The 17302-nt window shown below is 40.8% G+C and overlaps 1 protein-coding gene across 2 annotated transcripts in view; it reads right to left on the reverse strand.

Moving 5' to 3' along the window:
- ABL1 (ABL proto-oncogene 1, non-receptor tyrosine kinase) overlaps window positions 1-17302 on the reverse strand; it is a 97178-nt gene that overhangs the window by 64073 nt on the left and 15803 nt on the right. The window contains exon 1 of one of the 2 annotated variants that reach the window (XM_060757559.2): window positions 1828-2283. The exons of the other annotated variant lie outside the window; for it this stretch is intronic. Within the exon in view, the coding sequence (XP_060613542.2) occupies window positions 1828-1912 (85 nt within the window). The 5' untranslated portion in view covers window positions 1913-2283. Of the gene's footprint in view, window positions 1-1827; window positions 2284-17302 lie in introns of those variants that run through there. 2 annotated transcript variants of the gene reach the window in all.

Genomic DNA, 17302 nt, shown 5'->3' on the forward strand with positions numbered 1-17302 from the left:
AACTATAAATCCCAGCCACTACAACTCCCAAATGTCAAGGTCTATCTTCCCCAAACCACACCAGTGTCCACATTTGGGCATATTGAGTATTCGTGCCAAGCTTGGTCCAGATGCATTGGTGTTCTCTGGATGTGGGTAAACTACAACTCCAAAACCCAAGGTCAATGCCCACCAAATCCTTCTAGTATTTTCTGTTAGTCATGGGAGTTTTGCGTGCCAAGTTTGGTTCAATTCTATTGTTGGTGGAATTCAGAATACTCTATACATCCAAGCAACTACAACTCCCAAATATCAAAGTCTATTTTCCCCAAACTCCACCAGTGTTCACATTTGAGCGTATTGAATATCCGTGCCAAGTTTGGTCCAGATCCATCATTGTTTGAGTCCACAGTGCTCTTAGGATGGAGGTGAACTACAACTCCCAAACTCAAGGTCAATGCCCACCAAAGCCTTCCAGTATTTTCTGTTGGTCATGGGAGTTCTGTATGCCAAGTTTGGTTTAATTCCATCGTTGGTGGAGTTCAGGATGTTCTTTGATTATAGGTGAACTATAAATCCCAGCAACTACAGGTCCCAAAGGTCAAGATCTATTTTCCCCCAAACTCCACCAGTGTTTACATTTGGGCGTATTAAGTATTCGTGCCAAGTTTGGTCCAGATCCATTATCCATTACGGTTCGATTCCATCACTGGTGGAGTTCAGAATGCTCTTTGATATTGTAAGTGAACTATAAATCCCAGCAATTACAACTCCCAAAGGTCAAGAAATATTTCCCCCCAAACTCCACCAGTGTTCACATTTGGGTGTATTGAGTATTCGTGCCAAGTTTGATCCAGATCCATTATCCATTATGGTTCGATTCCATCACTGGTGGAGTTCAGAATGCTCTTTGATATTGTAGGTGAACTATAAATCCCAGCAACTACAGCTCCCAAAGGTCAAGATCTATTTTCCACCAAACTCCACCAGTGTCCACATTTGGGTGTATTGAGTATTCATGCCAAATTTGGTCCAGATCCATGATAGTTCAATTTGATCATTGGTGGATCATTGCTCTTTGATATTGTAAGTGAACTATAAATCCCAGCAACTACAACTCCCAAATGACAAAATCAATCCCACCAGTATTCAAATGTGGGCGTATTGTTGATTATTTATGCCAAGTTTGGTCCAGATCCATTATCCATTATGGTTCATTTCCATCATTGGTGGAGTTCAGTATGTTCTTTGATATTGTAAGTGAACTATAAATCCCAGCAACTACAACTCCCAAATGACAAAATCAATCCCACCAGTATTCAAATTTGGGCGTATTGAGTATTGAAAACACATCCTGCATATCGGATATTTACAAGATGATTCATAACAGGAGCAAAATTATAGTTGTGATGTAGCAACGAAAACAATGTTATGGTTGGGGGCCACCACCACATAAGGAACTGTATGAAGGGGTCACGGCATTAGGAAGGTTGAGAACCACTGCTCTAGAAGGCCTGGGCCTAAAGTTGGCTTTGTTTTCTCGACTGCAAATAAGCCCTCTCCATATTCTTCAACCATAAATGGGAAAGAACTGGGGCACGCTCTCAGAAAAGGGGAGTTAATAGGAATCGCTTGGATTGGCACCAAAAAGACCCCATTTCCAAACACAGACAACAATCCAAGGCGGAAACTTTGTGGAACGAGGGGTCAGGAGGCCCCCCAATTCAGGCAACAAAAGCCAATGCTTCCCAAAGGGATTGCAGACCAAAAAAACTCCAAATGCATTGTCTCTGAAGGCTTCTCCGTTCCAAAATCACGACCTTCAAAGAGTTGTCCCTTCCAACGTACCTTCCAAGTAGCAGCTGGAAGATGAGGAGAGTCCTTTCTTCGACTTGCAACCTACTAATTTCAGGCAAATCTCCAACATTTTCATCGATGGGAGGAAGGGCCTGATGGTGCGCTGGCTTCCTCTCGACTCCTCGACTGAAAAACTTTGCAAGTTCCGCTCGTAGCACAGGAAGCCTACCAATCCAGCCTTCCCAAAACCGTTAACTCGGGAAGCCGGAGCAATGGATCATCCATTTTTGACAGGCTCCATTGTGCCTCTCCGACGTCTTTTTTTTCCAAAAAAAAGGGAAACGACAGCCAGGCAGGAACTTCAAGGCCTCTTCTCTTCTCTTTTTACATGTTTCGGGGTGTCTTGGGCCCGGCCGCTCACTCAAGGGGACCCTCTCCCCTAATCTTCCATCCCGCAAAGGCGCTGCTGCTCTGGAACTGCCAGAAAAGGGCCTCCTGAAGGCTTTGGCTGCCTGACTTTGTGACATCAGGAGTGCTGGGAACGCCCACCGAGGCACACTTAACCCTTGGTGGCTCTGCATTCATAGGGACAGGGGGGTCAACCATGGGGTATTTTAGTGGCTGGGGTCCCCACTGACCCTTGGGAAATTCCTCAACAGGGGAACATTTGGCCAACCTCATCAATAGCCGATTCAGGGAAAAGTTTGGGGGAATTTTCTAACACTACTCCAAAGGAATTAAGAGAGTAACATGTGAATGCAAGTAAATAATAATAGAAATAATCATAATAATAAATAATAAAGCACAATCAAAGCATCCCCAACAGATGACCTCCCGATTTTGTAGTAGTAACAACAACAACAACAATAACATAAAAGTTTGGGGGAATTTTCTGACATTACACCAAAAGAATTAAGAGAGTAACATACGAATGAATGCAAGTAAATGATAATAGGAATAATCATAATAAGAAATAATAAAGCACAATCAAAGTATCCCCAACAGATGACCTCCCGGCCTTAATAATAATAATAATAATTATTATTATTATTATTATTATTATTAAAGCACAATCAAAGCATCCCCAACAGATGACCTCCCGATCTTCGTTGTAATAATAATAATAACAACAACAACAACAACAACAATATAAAGGTTTGGGGGAATTTTCTGACACTACATCAAAAGAATTAAGAGAGTAACATACGAATGCAAGTCAATAACAATAGGAATAATAATAATAATAATAATAATAATAATAAATAAAGACACTATTCCAAAAGAATTAAGAGAGTAACATACGAATGCAAGTAAATAATAATAGGAATAATCATAATAATAAATAATAAAGCACAATCAAAGCATCCCCAACAGATGACCTCCCAGCCTTCGTAATAATATAATAATAATACAATAAAAGTTTAGGGAAATTTTCTGACACTATTCCAAAAGAATTAAGAGAATAACATATGAATTCAAGTAAATTATTATTATTATTATTATTATTATTATTATTAAATAAAGTACAATCAAAGCATCCCCAACAGATTACCTCCCAGCCTTTGTAATAATAATAATAATAATAATAATAATACAATAAATAATATTAAATAAAACAATAAAAATAATAGTAAAAATAATTTATAAAACGAGTATGGATCATCGATGTTGCAATCCCAGGTGGCAGCAGGATTCAAGAGAAACAACTGGAAAAGCTGACACAATATGAGAATTTAAAGATCGAACTGCAAAGACTCTGGCACAAGTCAGTAAAGGTGGTCCCAGTGGTGATGGGTACACTGGGTGCAGTGCCTAAAGACCATGGCCTGCACTTAAGCACAATCGGCACTGACAAAATTACCATCTGCCATTTGCAGAAGGCCACCTTACTGGGACCTGCACGCATTATTCGCCGATATATCACACAGTCCTAGACACCTGGGAAGTGTCCGACGTGTGATCCAATACCACAGCCAGCAGAGTGTCTGCTGTGGACTCATCTTCTTGTGTTTCAAATAATAATAATAATAATAATAATAATAATAATAATAATGCAATAAAAGTTTGGGGGAAGTTTCTGACACTATACCAAAAGAATTAGAGAGTAACATATGAATGCAAGTAAATAATAATAGTAATAATAATTATTATTAATAATAATTTATTAAGGCCACCTTACTTGGATCTGCGCACGTCATTCGAAAATACATCACACAGTCCTAGACGCTAGCGAAGTGTTTGACTTGTGATTTTGTGATACGAAATCCAGCATAGAGATCTCGTTTGCTGTGACATACTGCGCTTTTGTGTCAGTAAAATAATAAGTAATAATAAAGCACAATCGAAGTATCCCCAACAGATGACCTCCCGGCCTTTGTAAGAATAATAATAATAATAATAATGATGATGATGATGATGATGATGTATTGTCGAAGGCTTTCATGGCCAGAATCACTGGGTTGTTGTAGGTTTTTTCGGGCTATATGGCCATGGTCTAGAGCAGTGTTTCTCAACCTGGGGGTCGGGACCCCTGGGTGGGTCACGAGGGGGTTTCAGAGGGGTCGCCAAAGACCATCAGAAAACACATATTTCTGATGGTCTTAGGAACCCCTTTGCCATAGTCATTTGGGTTCACAGTGCTCTCCGGATGTAGGTGAACTACATCTCCCCTAAATCACTGTCAATTTACCCCAAATCCCTCCTGTACTTTCTGTTGATCATAGGGGTTCTATGTGGGAAGTTTGGCCCAATTCTATCAATGGTGGGGTTCAGAATATTCTTTGATTGTAGGTGAACTATAAACCCCAGCAACTACAACTCTCAAAGGACAAAATCAATATCCCCTACCCTAACCCCACCAGTATTCAAATTTGGGCATATCGGGTATTTGTGCCAAATTTGGTTCAGTGAATGAAAATACTTCCTGTACATCAGATATTTATATTACGATTCATAACAGTAGCAAAATTACAGTTATGAAGGAGCAATGAAAGTAGTGTTGTGGTTGTGGGTCACCACAACATGAGGAACTACATATATTAAGGGGTAGCAGCATTAGGAAGGTTGAGAACCACTGGTTTAGAGGCATTCTCTCCTGACGTTTCACCTGTATCTGTGGCAAGCATCCACTACCTCTGAGGATGCTTGCCATAGATGCAGGCGAAATGTCAGGAGAGAATGCCTCTAGACCATGGCCATATATCCTGAAAAAACCTACAACAACCCAATAATAATAGTAATAATAGTAGTAGTAGTAATAATAATAATACAATTAATAAATAAAAATAATAATAATAGTAAAGATAATTTTAAAAGCCAAGTATGATCGTTGATGTTGCAATCCTAGGGGAGATCCCACCTACCTTTCTGAAGGACCTTACTGCAAGACCTCTTAGACACGAGAGCAAACTGCCTTGCAAGGTGGGAGGCTCTCCTTCTTTGGGGGTCTTTAAAGAGAGGGTGGAAGGGCATCTCTCGGGAATGGTTGAGTTGCCTATCCCGACATGTCCGAAAGGGACTGGACTCCTTGGCCCTGGCACCCGCTTCCCAGTCTTAATATTCTGCATGAATAATGCTTTTGTTGACTTGCAGAGCTGAACAAGAGCAGTGTTTTGAGGAGGGGGTGGGGAGGCCGAACGGCAAGAAAGCGGAGCATTATGTAACGCGTAGCGTGGACGGGGAAGCGGTTCTGGGAATCTGCAATGTACATGGCAGGGCGTGTCACAACGGCAAGCCCTGGAACCGAGCAATGCTGGCCTCCTTCTCCTTCCATAGCGTGAGGTTTCTCCAGAAGGCATGCAGAATTCCAGAAGAATTCCAGAGGAATTACACAAGGAGGGTGACGAAGACCGCCCTCGTTAGAGCTCAAGAAAGTCAGGAAAAACAAAGTCAATGCACTCAATGTCAAAAGAAGAATGAGTAAGGATTGGTCACTCCAATCATTTCCATTCTTTTTTACGCCTTTCAGACAAGCAAAAGTGAGACTAAGGCCGGGGTAAAAGGAGGACTTAAGTTTCCTTTCTGATTTTTGAAGATTTTCTAATGCCAGATTTAGGCGATGTTTTTGGGGCGAATATACCTGTGGTCGCTCTCCATCCGTCTTCAGGTAGTTGCAATCCAAACCCCATTAGGAATGCATATAATCAATACTCAAGAGTATAATTAGATAAAGGATAATCAAGCACAATCGAGTTAACATCTGGTACTAACAGATGTCTGATCCAGTTTGATGTCTATGGGTGCTTCTACAAGGGTTGAATGAAAAGTAATGCCTCCACCTTCATAACTCCTCAACAGATGGCAGTACTCTCCTCTACAGTTCCATTTCAGTAGATTCTCCTCTACAGTTCCATTTTGGCAGGAAGCCTTAGCATTGAACAGTTGTGTTGTTAAAGTGCAAAGTAATGTCTCCGCCTTCATAATTCCTCAACAGATGGCATTACTGGTATGTGGCAAGTACTGGCTTGTTCAGTAGACTCTCCTCTACAGTTCCATTTTGGCAGGAAGCCTTAGCATTGAACGGTTGTGTTGTTAAAGTGCAAAGTAATGCCTCCACCTTCGTAACTCCTCAACAGATGGCAATACTGGTATGCGGCAGGTACTGGCTTGTTCAGTAGACTCTCCTCTACAGTTCCATTTTGGCAGGAAGCCTTAGCATTGAACGGTTGTGTTGTTAAATGTGCAAAATAATGCCTCCACCTTCGTAACTCCTCAACAGATGGCAATACTGGTATGCGGCAGGTACTGGCTTGTTCAGTAGACTCTCCTCTACAGTTCCATTTTGACAGGGAGCCTTAGCATTGAACGGTTGTGTTGTTAAAGTGCAAAGTATGAACCCTGCACAGACTGTTGGTCTGTGTGTTCTCTCATGTCCCTGCATGGGGAGCTGGAGCTGACAGAGGGAGCTCATCTGCGCTCTCCCCAATTTGAACCTACGACCTGTTGGTCTTCAGTCCTGCCGGCACAAGGGTTTAACCCTTGGGCCTTAGCCCAGTGTTTCTCAACCTTCCTAATGCCACGACCCCTTAATACAGTTCCTCCTGCAACATAACATTATTTTGTTACATAACATTATTTTCGTTGCTACTTCCTAACTGTAAATTTGCTACTGTAATGAATTGTAATGTAACTATCTGACATGCAGGATGTATTTTCATTCACTGGACCAAATTTGGCACAAATACCCAATACAGCCAAATTTGAATATTGGTGAGGTTGGGGGGGGGGGGGGTATTGATTTTGTCATTTGGGAGTTGTACTTGCTGGGATTTATAGTTCACCTACAATCAAAGAGCATCCTGAACTCCACCAACAATGGAATTGAACCAAACTTGGCATACAGAACTCCCATGACCAACAGGAAATACTGGAAATGTTTGGTGGGCATTGACCTTGAGTTTTGAAGTTGTAGTTCACCTCCATCCAGAGAACACTGTGGACTCAAACAATGATGGATCTGGACCAAACTTGGCACAAATACTCAATATGCCCCAATGTGAACACTGGTGCAGTTTGGGGGAAAAAGATCTTGACATTTGGGAGCTGTAGTTGCTGGGATTTATAGTTCACCTACAATCAAAGAACATCCTGAACCCCACTGATAGAATTGGGTTAAACTTCCTACACAGAACCGCCATGACCAACAGAAAATACTGTGTTTTCTGATAGTCTTTGGTGACCACTCTGACACCCCCTTGTGACCCCTCTACCCAGGCTGAGAAACTCTGCCTTAGTGATGAGGATGGCTGAAAGGAAGGGCTAGGTCTGTTTGGAAATGGATCAATATATTGAATTGAAATCTAGATAATGTAGCCAAGTATAACTGCAGGCACATCATATCTATATAAATAAAATTTAATGTTCGTTGTGGGATTAACAGAACTCAAAAACCACTGGAGGAATTGACACCAAATTTGGACACAAGACACCTATCAGGCCAATGTATGTTCTTCACTAAAAATGGATTTTGTCATTTGGGAGTTGTAGTTGCTGCAATTTATAGTTCACCTACAATCAAAAAACATTCTGAACCCCACCAACGATGGACTTGAACCAATCTTGGCAAACAGTTCTCCCATGACCAACAGAAAATACTGGAAGGGTTTGGTGGGCAGTATCCTTTGGTTTTGGAGTTGTAGTTCACCTACATCCGGAGATCACTGGGGACTCAAACCATGATGGATCTGGACCAAACTCTATAAGAATACTCAATATACCCAAATGTGAACACTGGTGGAGTTTGGGAAAAACAGAATCTTGACATTTGGGAGTTGTAGTTGCTGGGATTTATAGTTCATCTACAATCACAGAGCATTCTGAACCCCACCAACGATAGAATTGGGCCAAACTTCCCACACAGAACCGCCATGACCAACAAAAAGTACTGTATTTTCTGATAGTCTTTGGTGAGTCCTCTGACACCCCCTTTTGACCCCCCCCCCCCCAGGTCAAGAAACTCTGCCTTAGTGATGAGAAAGGCTGAAAGAAAGGGGCTAAGTCTGTTTGGAAATGGATCAATAGATTGAACAGAATCTAGATAATGTAGCCAAGTGTAACTGCATGCGCATCGTATGTAGGAATATATTTTTGAAGTGTCTCTTTGTTTTTGAGATGCTGGAAGAGGTGAAACGGTGGGTTTGCCTGCATCTGAGGATGTATGAATGAAGCATGATTTTTGGGTTCTTGGTGGGATGAAATGGTTAACCAAAGTCATTCCCCAGCAGAGAACCAGGCCTGAATGATCAAGTTACACTCGAGGAGGAGGAGGAGGAGGAGGAGGAGGTGGTGGTGGAAGGAATGAGTAGAGGGAGGAAAGGAGGAAAATATGCGGAACTCTTGCACAAAGCATTCGGTCCGGTGGGGATGGTGGGCTGAAAAAGGAGACGCCAACACTCCTGCAAAGTTATCTCCAAGGCGGCGGAAAGCAAGTGAACGGAGCCAGCCCTCTGAATCTTTTCAACAAAGGGTGTACGATAAAATATTTCCTGCTCAATGCGTCCCGGCTCCCAAACAGCGGTTGCAAAACTATTAGGAAATCAAGTGCTTGAATTTCTTCTCTTCCCCAAAACCGCATTTAATTATGAGCTGGTTGTCCCAAAAGGTTATCCAAACATCCAGCCAGAGGAAAGCGATCCAGGACAACAACACTTTGGCTGGACGGCTTGCTCAATCTCCGGGCCTAGCCAAGCCCAGGGAAAACAAAAGGTTTCGACAAACTACCAGAGGAGAGAGGGGAAGCCTTTAGCAGGCAGCTAGTTAGGGGCCCCGTTGCTTTACATTTTTCCTGTCTTTAAGGCAACACGTTATCAAGCCATCCGAGCACGACTGTAAAAACATCACAGCTTCCCCAAATGTGTTTCCAACACCGATTCCACGTGGAACGCTTTCTTTCTCCTCTTACTTCTCTATAAGCAGAGAACACAGAAAGCAAAGCAAATATAGCCTACTTCAAACCCTCTTCCAGTCACAAAGTTTTGGTGAAACCAGATGTATTGGTACTAAAGACATGAGAAGGACTGCTTGACAACACCAGAGCAGTACGGTACCGCTAAATATTAAACAGGGTTTAATATTTAGCCAATGAAGACCTTGACATTCATATCTACGCCTTTGAAAATCTGGAAAATGGTGTAGCACCAAGTTTTCAAGGAGTAAAAGTCAACATTGACACTGAAATACAACACTACCTGAGCTCTGCGAGTGCAGCATTTTTTCCGAATGAAGCACAGAGTGTTTGAGGACTGGAACATCTGTAGGGAGATCTATAACATCTGTTATAGAACTCCAGTATGCCAAGGATAACGTAGTCTGTGCACATTCAGAAGACCTACAAGCCACTCTAAACATCTTTGCAGAAGCATAAAAGAAGTTCGGCCTCTCATTGAATATGGAGAAAACCAAAGTGCTCTTCCAGCAACAGGCACCAGCCAATCCCTCTCCAATGCCAGAAATATAGGTTAATGGTGTCACATTAGAAAATGTTGACCATTTCCACTCCCTTGGCAGCCACCTCTGCACAAAAGTCAACATTGACACTGAAATGCAACACCACTTGAGCTTTGCGAGTGCAGCTTTTTTCTGAATGAAGCACAGAGTGTCTGAGGACCGTAGGGAGGCCAAGGGGCTTGTTTATAAAGCTATTGTCCTCCCAACCATGCTATACGCCTGTGAGACTTGGACTGTCTACAGATGTCACATGCAACTCCTGGAACGATTCCATCAACGTTGCCTCCGGAAAATCCTGCAAATTTCTTGGGAAGACAAGCGGACATATGTCAGCGTGCTGGAAGAAGCAAAGACCACCAGCATTGAAGCGATGCTCCTCTGCCATCAACTCCGCTGGACTGACCTCATTGTCCGGATGCCCGAGCACCATCTCCCAAAGCAGTTATTCTACTCCAAACTCAAGAATGGAAAACGGAAGGTTGGAGGACAGGAAAAGAGACTGAAAGATAGGCTCAAAGCCAACCTTAAAAACTCTGGCATAGACACCGAGAACTGGGAAGCCCTGGCCCTTGAGCACTCTAGCTGGAGGTCAGCTGTGGCCAGCAGTGCTGTAGAATTTGAAGAGTCATGAATAGAGGGTGAAAGAGAGAAATGTGCCAAGAGGAAGGCACGTCAAGCCAACCCTGACCGGGACCATCTTCCACCTCTGTACGGGAGGACATGCAGCTTAAGAATAGGGCTCCACAGCCACCTACGGATCCACCCTGACCAGGACTTACGGACCCAACCCTGACCTGGACCACCTTCCACCTGGAAACCTGGAACCCGGGACCGTCTTCCACTTGGAAACATGCAGCTTAAGAATAGGGCTCCACAGCCACCTACGGATCCACCCTGACCAGGACTTACGGACCCAACCCTGACCTGGACCACCTTCCACCTGGAAACCTAGAACCCAGGACCGCCTTCCACCTGGAAATATGCGGATCAAGAATAGGGCTCCACAGCCACCTACGGATCCTCCCTGACCGGGATCTATGGACCCAACCTTGACCTGGACCACCTTCCACCTGGAAACCTGGAACCCAGGACCGCCTTCCACCTGGAAACATGCGGATCAAGAATAGGGCTCCACAGTTACCTATGTACCCACCGCCATGACACCATACTTGGGGGACAATCTTACTTGGACAATTATATTTTTTATATTACATGTAATATTACTAATAATATTACAGAATAATGGTATAGTACGATATAATAATATGTAATTCTAATATTGTGCTGTGGTAATAATATAATATATTGTGTTTACATATGACTTGTAAGTCGCTCTGAGTCCCCTTCGGGGTGAGAAGGGCGGCATATAAATGTCATAAATAAATAAATAAGACAGAGGATCGGGGCCAGAGGAGACAAACTCAAAGAAAAACCTGAACCATTTCGAATAACGGTCCTAATGGCCGCGGTGCTGTTGAAATGAAGCCTTCGCCTACAGCTGCTTTTTTCGTTCCCCTTGCTCTGTTATTGCTGGTTGCCATGGTGGCCCCTTGAATCATCCTCCCAAATTGCATACACATGTCTCGAGCCACGTTATTTCCACTCGCTCCTCCAGCCCCGAGATCGGCTTGGGTTCACCTGGCAAATGCTGGGGCCAAATGACGTCGCAACGCAAAAGGAGATGCAGGGCAGGTTCCCAGGCGCATTGAAGGATGCAAAATGTATGTGCAAACCTGGACCAGAAAGTAGATTTGTGCAATACAGAAGAATGTTAGAGACCTGCTTAAAACGCAGGAAAAAAAACACAAAACCCTCCCACATATCAGGGAGGCAAAAAGAATTTGAAACTATATGATGATGAAGAATGTGGTGCATTGCCCACTAATGTACACATGACATTTTGTCAACATCTTAATCTTGACAACAACTTACAGTAAAAGGTTGCTAGTTAAGATTATCATTTTACAGAAAAAAGGACCAGATGCAATTATTATTGTTATATTTTATTTTTTACTCATCTTTCCTCATGGCTTGAAGTGGGGCACAACATACTATATATACTCAAGTATATCCCCTTTTGAGGCTGAAAAAGCTACCCTCAGCTTATACTAAAGTTAAGGTTATTTATTATTTTACTCTGTTATTAGTATTATTTTTACTGCATTTATTATTTTACTCTATTTATTATTATTATATTTATATTATTTTACTTATTTATTATTCTATCATTTATTACTTTACGACATTTATTATTATTGCATTTACATTATTTTACTCTATTATTATTATTATTACATCTATTATTTTACTCTGTTTATTATTATTACATTTACATTATTTTACTCTATTATTACATTATTTTACTCTATTTATTATTATTATTATTATTATTATTATTACATTTACATAACTTTACTCTATTATTATTGATACATTTATTATTTTATTCTATTATTATACATTTTATACATTTATATTATTTTACTTATTTATTATTATATCATTTATTATTTTACTCTATTTATTATTATTATTATTACATTTACATTATTTTATTCTATTATTATTATTACATCTATTATTTTACTCTGTTTATTATTATTACATTTACATTATTTTACTCTATTATTACATTATTTTATTCTATTGTTATTATTACATTTACTTCACTCTATTATTACATCTATTATTTTACCGTTTATTATTATTATTATATTTACATTTACTCTATTATTATGACATTTATTATTTTACTCTATTATTATTATTACATTTATACTATTTTACTTATTTATTATTTTACTCTATTATTATTATTACATTTACATTATTTTACTCTATTATTATTATTACATTTATTATTTTACTGTTTATTATTATTATTACATTTACATTATTTTATTCTATTATTACATTTATATTATTTTACTTATTATGACATTTATTATTTTACTCTATTTATTATTATTATTACATTCATTTTCCTCTATTATTGTTATTGCATTTATTATTTTACTCTATTATTAATAAATGATAAAAGCAACTAAAACATAAAATGACTAAAACACTGTATTTTCGAAGGTTTTCATGGCTGGAATCACTGCATGGCCATGTTCTAGAAGCATTCTCTCCTGACATTTTGTCTGCATCTATGGCAGGCATCCTCAGGGCTCCACGGAGCACACTTTGAGAAGCCCTGATGTAAAGCAAGCTGAGGTCCAAATTCCTGGCACTGTAGGCACTGTCCATGTATTGCTTGCAACTTGTTTAAACAACTCTCTAGTCCTTTCGAAATGAGATTACTCCACAGCTGCTTCTTCTCAAGTGAGGATTTACTGAAGTCTTTGGAGAAACACCACCCAGCGGTAAAGGGATGAATGGCCATTTAGAGACCAGCATTTCCCTAGAAAGTTCTGGAAAATCCATATCCAAGTTCAAAACTTGTAATTATGTACGACCAGATAGAGACCAGGTATTTTCTTTAACTGGACCCTCCCCCCTTAAATATATTTTGTTGTTGCAGACCCCAAGACTTAACACAAGATTTGAAACCCTAAGCACCAAATCTCTTATTTATTTATTTATCGTATCAGGAGTGAAACAAACAGCTGTATTGTATTAAAAAATGATAATAACACAAAGTTTGCAAACTTGGCATTCTATTAAATGTCCTCTGACTAGTATCTGGCCACTTGGAGTGCCTCTGGTGTTGCTATAAGAAGGTCCTCCATTGTGTATGTGGCAGGGCTCAGGACACATTGTAGTAGATGGTCTGTGGTTTGCTCTTCTCCACACTTGCATGTCGTGGACTCCACTTTGTGGCCCCATTTCTTAAGGTGGGCTCTCTATCTCGTGGTTCAGCGCCTTCCAAGTCGCCCAGTTTTTTGTTGCCCAGAAAGGAGTCTCTCATCTGGTATCAGCCATAGATTGAGGTTCTGGGTTTTAGCCTGCCACTTTTGGACTCTCGCTTGCTGGGGTGTTCCAGCGAGTGTCTCTGTAGTTTTTAATGTTTATATATGTATATAAGAATTTGTGTCCCAGCATTGAATGTTCGCCATATATATGCTGTGCTCTGCCCTGAGTCCCCTTCGGGGTGAGAAAGGCGTAATATAAATCTATATAAATAAAAATGTAATGTTCATTTGTGGGATTAACAGAACTCAAAAACCACTGGACAAATTGACACCAAATATGGTCACAAGACACCTAACAACTCAATGTATGTCCTTCACTAAAAAAAAATGATTTTGTCATTTGGGAGTTGTAGTTGCTGGGATTTATAGTTCATCTACAATCAAAGAACATTCTGAACCGCAACATCGATGGAAGTGAACCGAACTTGGCACACAATTCTTCCATGACCAACAGAAAATAATGAAAGGGTGTGGTGGGCAGTGTCCTTTGGTTTTGGAGTTGTAGTTCACCTACATCTAGAGATCACTGTGGACTCAAACAATGATGGATCTGGACCAAACTCTACAAGAATACTCAATATGCCCAAATGTGAACACTGGTGGAGTTTGGGGGAAATAGAATCTTGACATTTGGGAGTTGTAGTTGCTGGGATTTGTAGTTCACCTACAATCACAGAGCATTCTGAACCCCACCAATGATAGAATTGGGCCAAACCTCCCACACAGAACCCCCATGTGAGCCACAGCAAAGCGTGGCAGGGGACGTCTAGTGTTTTAAATAAATAAATAAATAGAAAACTATTTCTCGATTTGAGTCGTTGGCGTGCTGGCTGATATCCGAACAGGGGATGGGGCCGGCCATATCACTTCCTTGGTCTTCTGATACGAGAGAAGGGAGAAATAGGCTTACTTCTCCCCCACAAAATGGCACTGACAAAGGACAGCCTCAAGCTACGCAAATGAGCAGGTACGGACTCAATTGCCCAAAATGACAGCGGTGAAATGTGTTTCTTGAAGGAGAGATCAGCACCCCTTGGCCTGCTCACCACTTCGCACACCTGTCAACGACGCTGGTCCTCAAGTGCTGTCAAATTAGCTCTTTTCAAAGCACCAAAATGCATGCAAATCAGCGCTATTTGTTTTCAAAGCCGCAGCAAATTAGCTGCGCATACTTCCATGAAGTTATTTCATTTGTTTTTGCTCCTATTCATTTATTCCAATCGGCTGCACCTTCCCACAGCGAGGTTATTAGCTCTCTACTAATGGCTGCCAGCAGACATCCAATTCTCCTCAATGAATGTATGAGTGAGCAGCGGAAGCTATTATGTAGGACTTAATAAAGGGTGGGAATGAATTTCCGAAAAATGTATTACTCCGGGTGGCTGCCTGGAGACAAAATAAATGGTAATTGCTTGGAATGGGAAGCAAGAGGAGAAAGCGCCCCCAGAGAGGAGGTTCCCCAAACGCCAGCCGCCAAAGCCTCACGCTCAGAGCCAAAGGGGATTTCGTTCCTCTCTCCAGGTGAAAAAGATATAACCTGTCATTACGGGCTTTCAAAATCCTTTTGACAAAGAATCTGCAGAGCGAACCTAGAAATCACAGGTTAAGGAAAGTGATATTCTTCTAGGTTCTTTGGTAAAGAAAGTAGGCAGGAAGAATAAAGAGACTTCTGCTAAGTAAAGGTGAGAGGTGAGGTGTCTGAATTTGTCGAATTATTTAGTAACGAACAAAAATAAACCACAAGTCTCTAAAAGCACAATCTTACCATCTCTAATCATCACCTTCTCCTGAGAAAAATGTATAATATCACAAAGGACTACTACTTTACGCACTTCACTCAAGCAAAAAGTGGGCGCTAGAAACAACATCATACGAAAGCTGACTGGCACAACCTGGGGATCACAACCAGACACAGTGAAGACATCTGCCCTTGCGCTGTGCTACTCTGCTGCTGAGTATGCATGCCCAGTATGGAACACATCTCACCACGCTAAAACAGTGGATGTGGCTCTTAATGAGACATGCCCCATCATCACAGGATGCCTACGCCCAACACCGCTGGAGAAATTATACTATTTAGCCGGTATTGCACCACCTGACATCCGCCAGGAAGTAGCTGCCAATAATGAAAGGACCAAGGCAGTGACATCTCCAGCTCATCCCCTGTTTGGGTATCAGCCAGCACGTCAACGACTTAAATCAAGAAATAATTGTCCAAGATCTACAGAGATACTTGCAGGAACACCCCAGCAAGCGAGAGTCCAAAAGTGGCAGGCTCAAACCCAGAACCTCAATCCATGTCTGATACCAAATGAGAGACTCCTTCCTGGACACACAGAAGACTGGGCAACTTGGAAGCCACAGAACAGACTGCGCTCTGGCACCACGAGATGCAGAGCCAATCTTAAGAAATGGGACCACAAAGCGGAGTCCACGAAACGCGAGTGTGGAGAAGAGCAAACCACAGACCACTGACTACAATGCAGCCTGAGCCCTGCCACATGCACCATGGAGGATCTCCTTATAGCAATACCAGAGGCATTCTAAGTGGCCAGTTTCTGGTCCAATAATATTTAATATAATGCCAAGTTATTTAAATTTTGTGTTTTTTAAATACATTACAACTGTACCCTTGGTTCGCTTCTGACACAATAAATCTATATAAATAAAAATATAATGTTCGTTTGTGGGATTAGCATAGCTCAAAAACCACTGGACAAATTGACACCAAATTTGGACACAATACACCTGTCAGGCCAACGAGTGACCATCACTCATAAAAACACAGCGGATGAGACTTTAAAATCCAAAAAAAAAAAAAAAAAACCAACACAATGCAAAACCACATATATACACTAGGCTTGGGCAATCCATGGTTCTAAATGGTTCTAAAGTACTTACAAAACTAAAGTTCTGGTGATGAAAATTTCAAAACTCTAACAAAACTCTCAAAATTTCATTATAAATGGCAGTTCCTAATTGGTTCTGTCATAAAAATCGCCAATAATGAAATAATAATTACATTTTGAAAGTTTTGTTAGAGTTCTGAAATTTTCACCACCAGAACTTTAGTTTTGTAAGTACTTTAGAACCATTTAGAACCATGGATTGCCCAAGCCTAATATACACATATACACAAATATACACACACAAAGCACATATACACAGACTGGGCCACCGCAATGCTTGGCAGGGGACAGCTAGTATATAGATAATAATCTAATTGTATATTATATATGACATGTATTATCAGGCAACAAGTGACCATCACTCAAAAAAAAAAAACCCTGAGAAACACTGAAAAACCAAAAAACAAAACAAAATTACATTACAACGCATGCGCAAAACTACATATATAAATGCAAACACACATATATACACACAAAGCACATATACACAGACTGGGCCACAGCAACGCGTGGCAGGGGACAGCTAGTATATAGATAATAATCTAATTGTAAATTATATATTACATATATTATCAAGCAAACAAGTGACCATCACTCAAAAAAACCTGAGAAACACTGAAAAACACAGTGGAAGAGACTTAAAAAGCAAAAAAAAAAACCCCAAAATTACATTACAACGCATGCACAAAACCACATATATAAATGCAAACACACATATACACACACAAAACAGATATACACAGACTGGGCCACAGCAAC

Source organism: Anolis sagrei, chromosome 11, assembly GCF_037176765.1.
Source record: "Anolis sagrei isolate rAnoSag1 chromosome 11, rAnoSag1.mat, whole genome shotgun sequence".
Lineage (NCBI taxonomy): Eukaryota > Metazoa > Chordata > Lepidosauria > Squamata > Dactyloidae > Anolis > Anolis sagrei.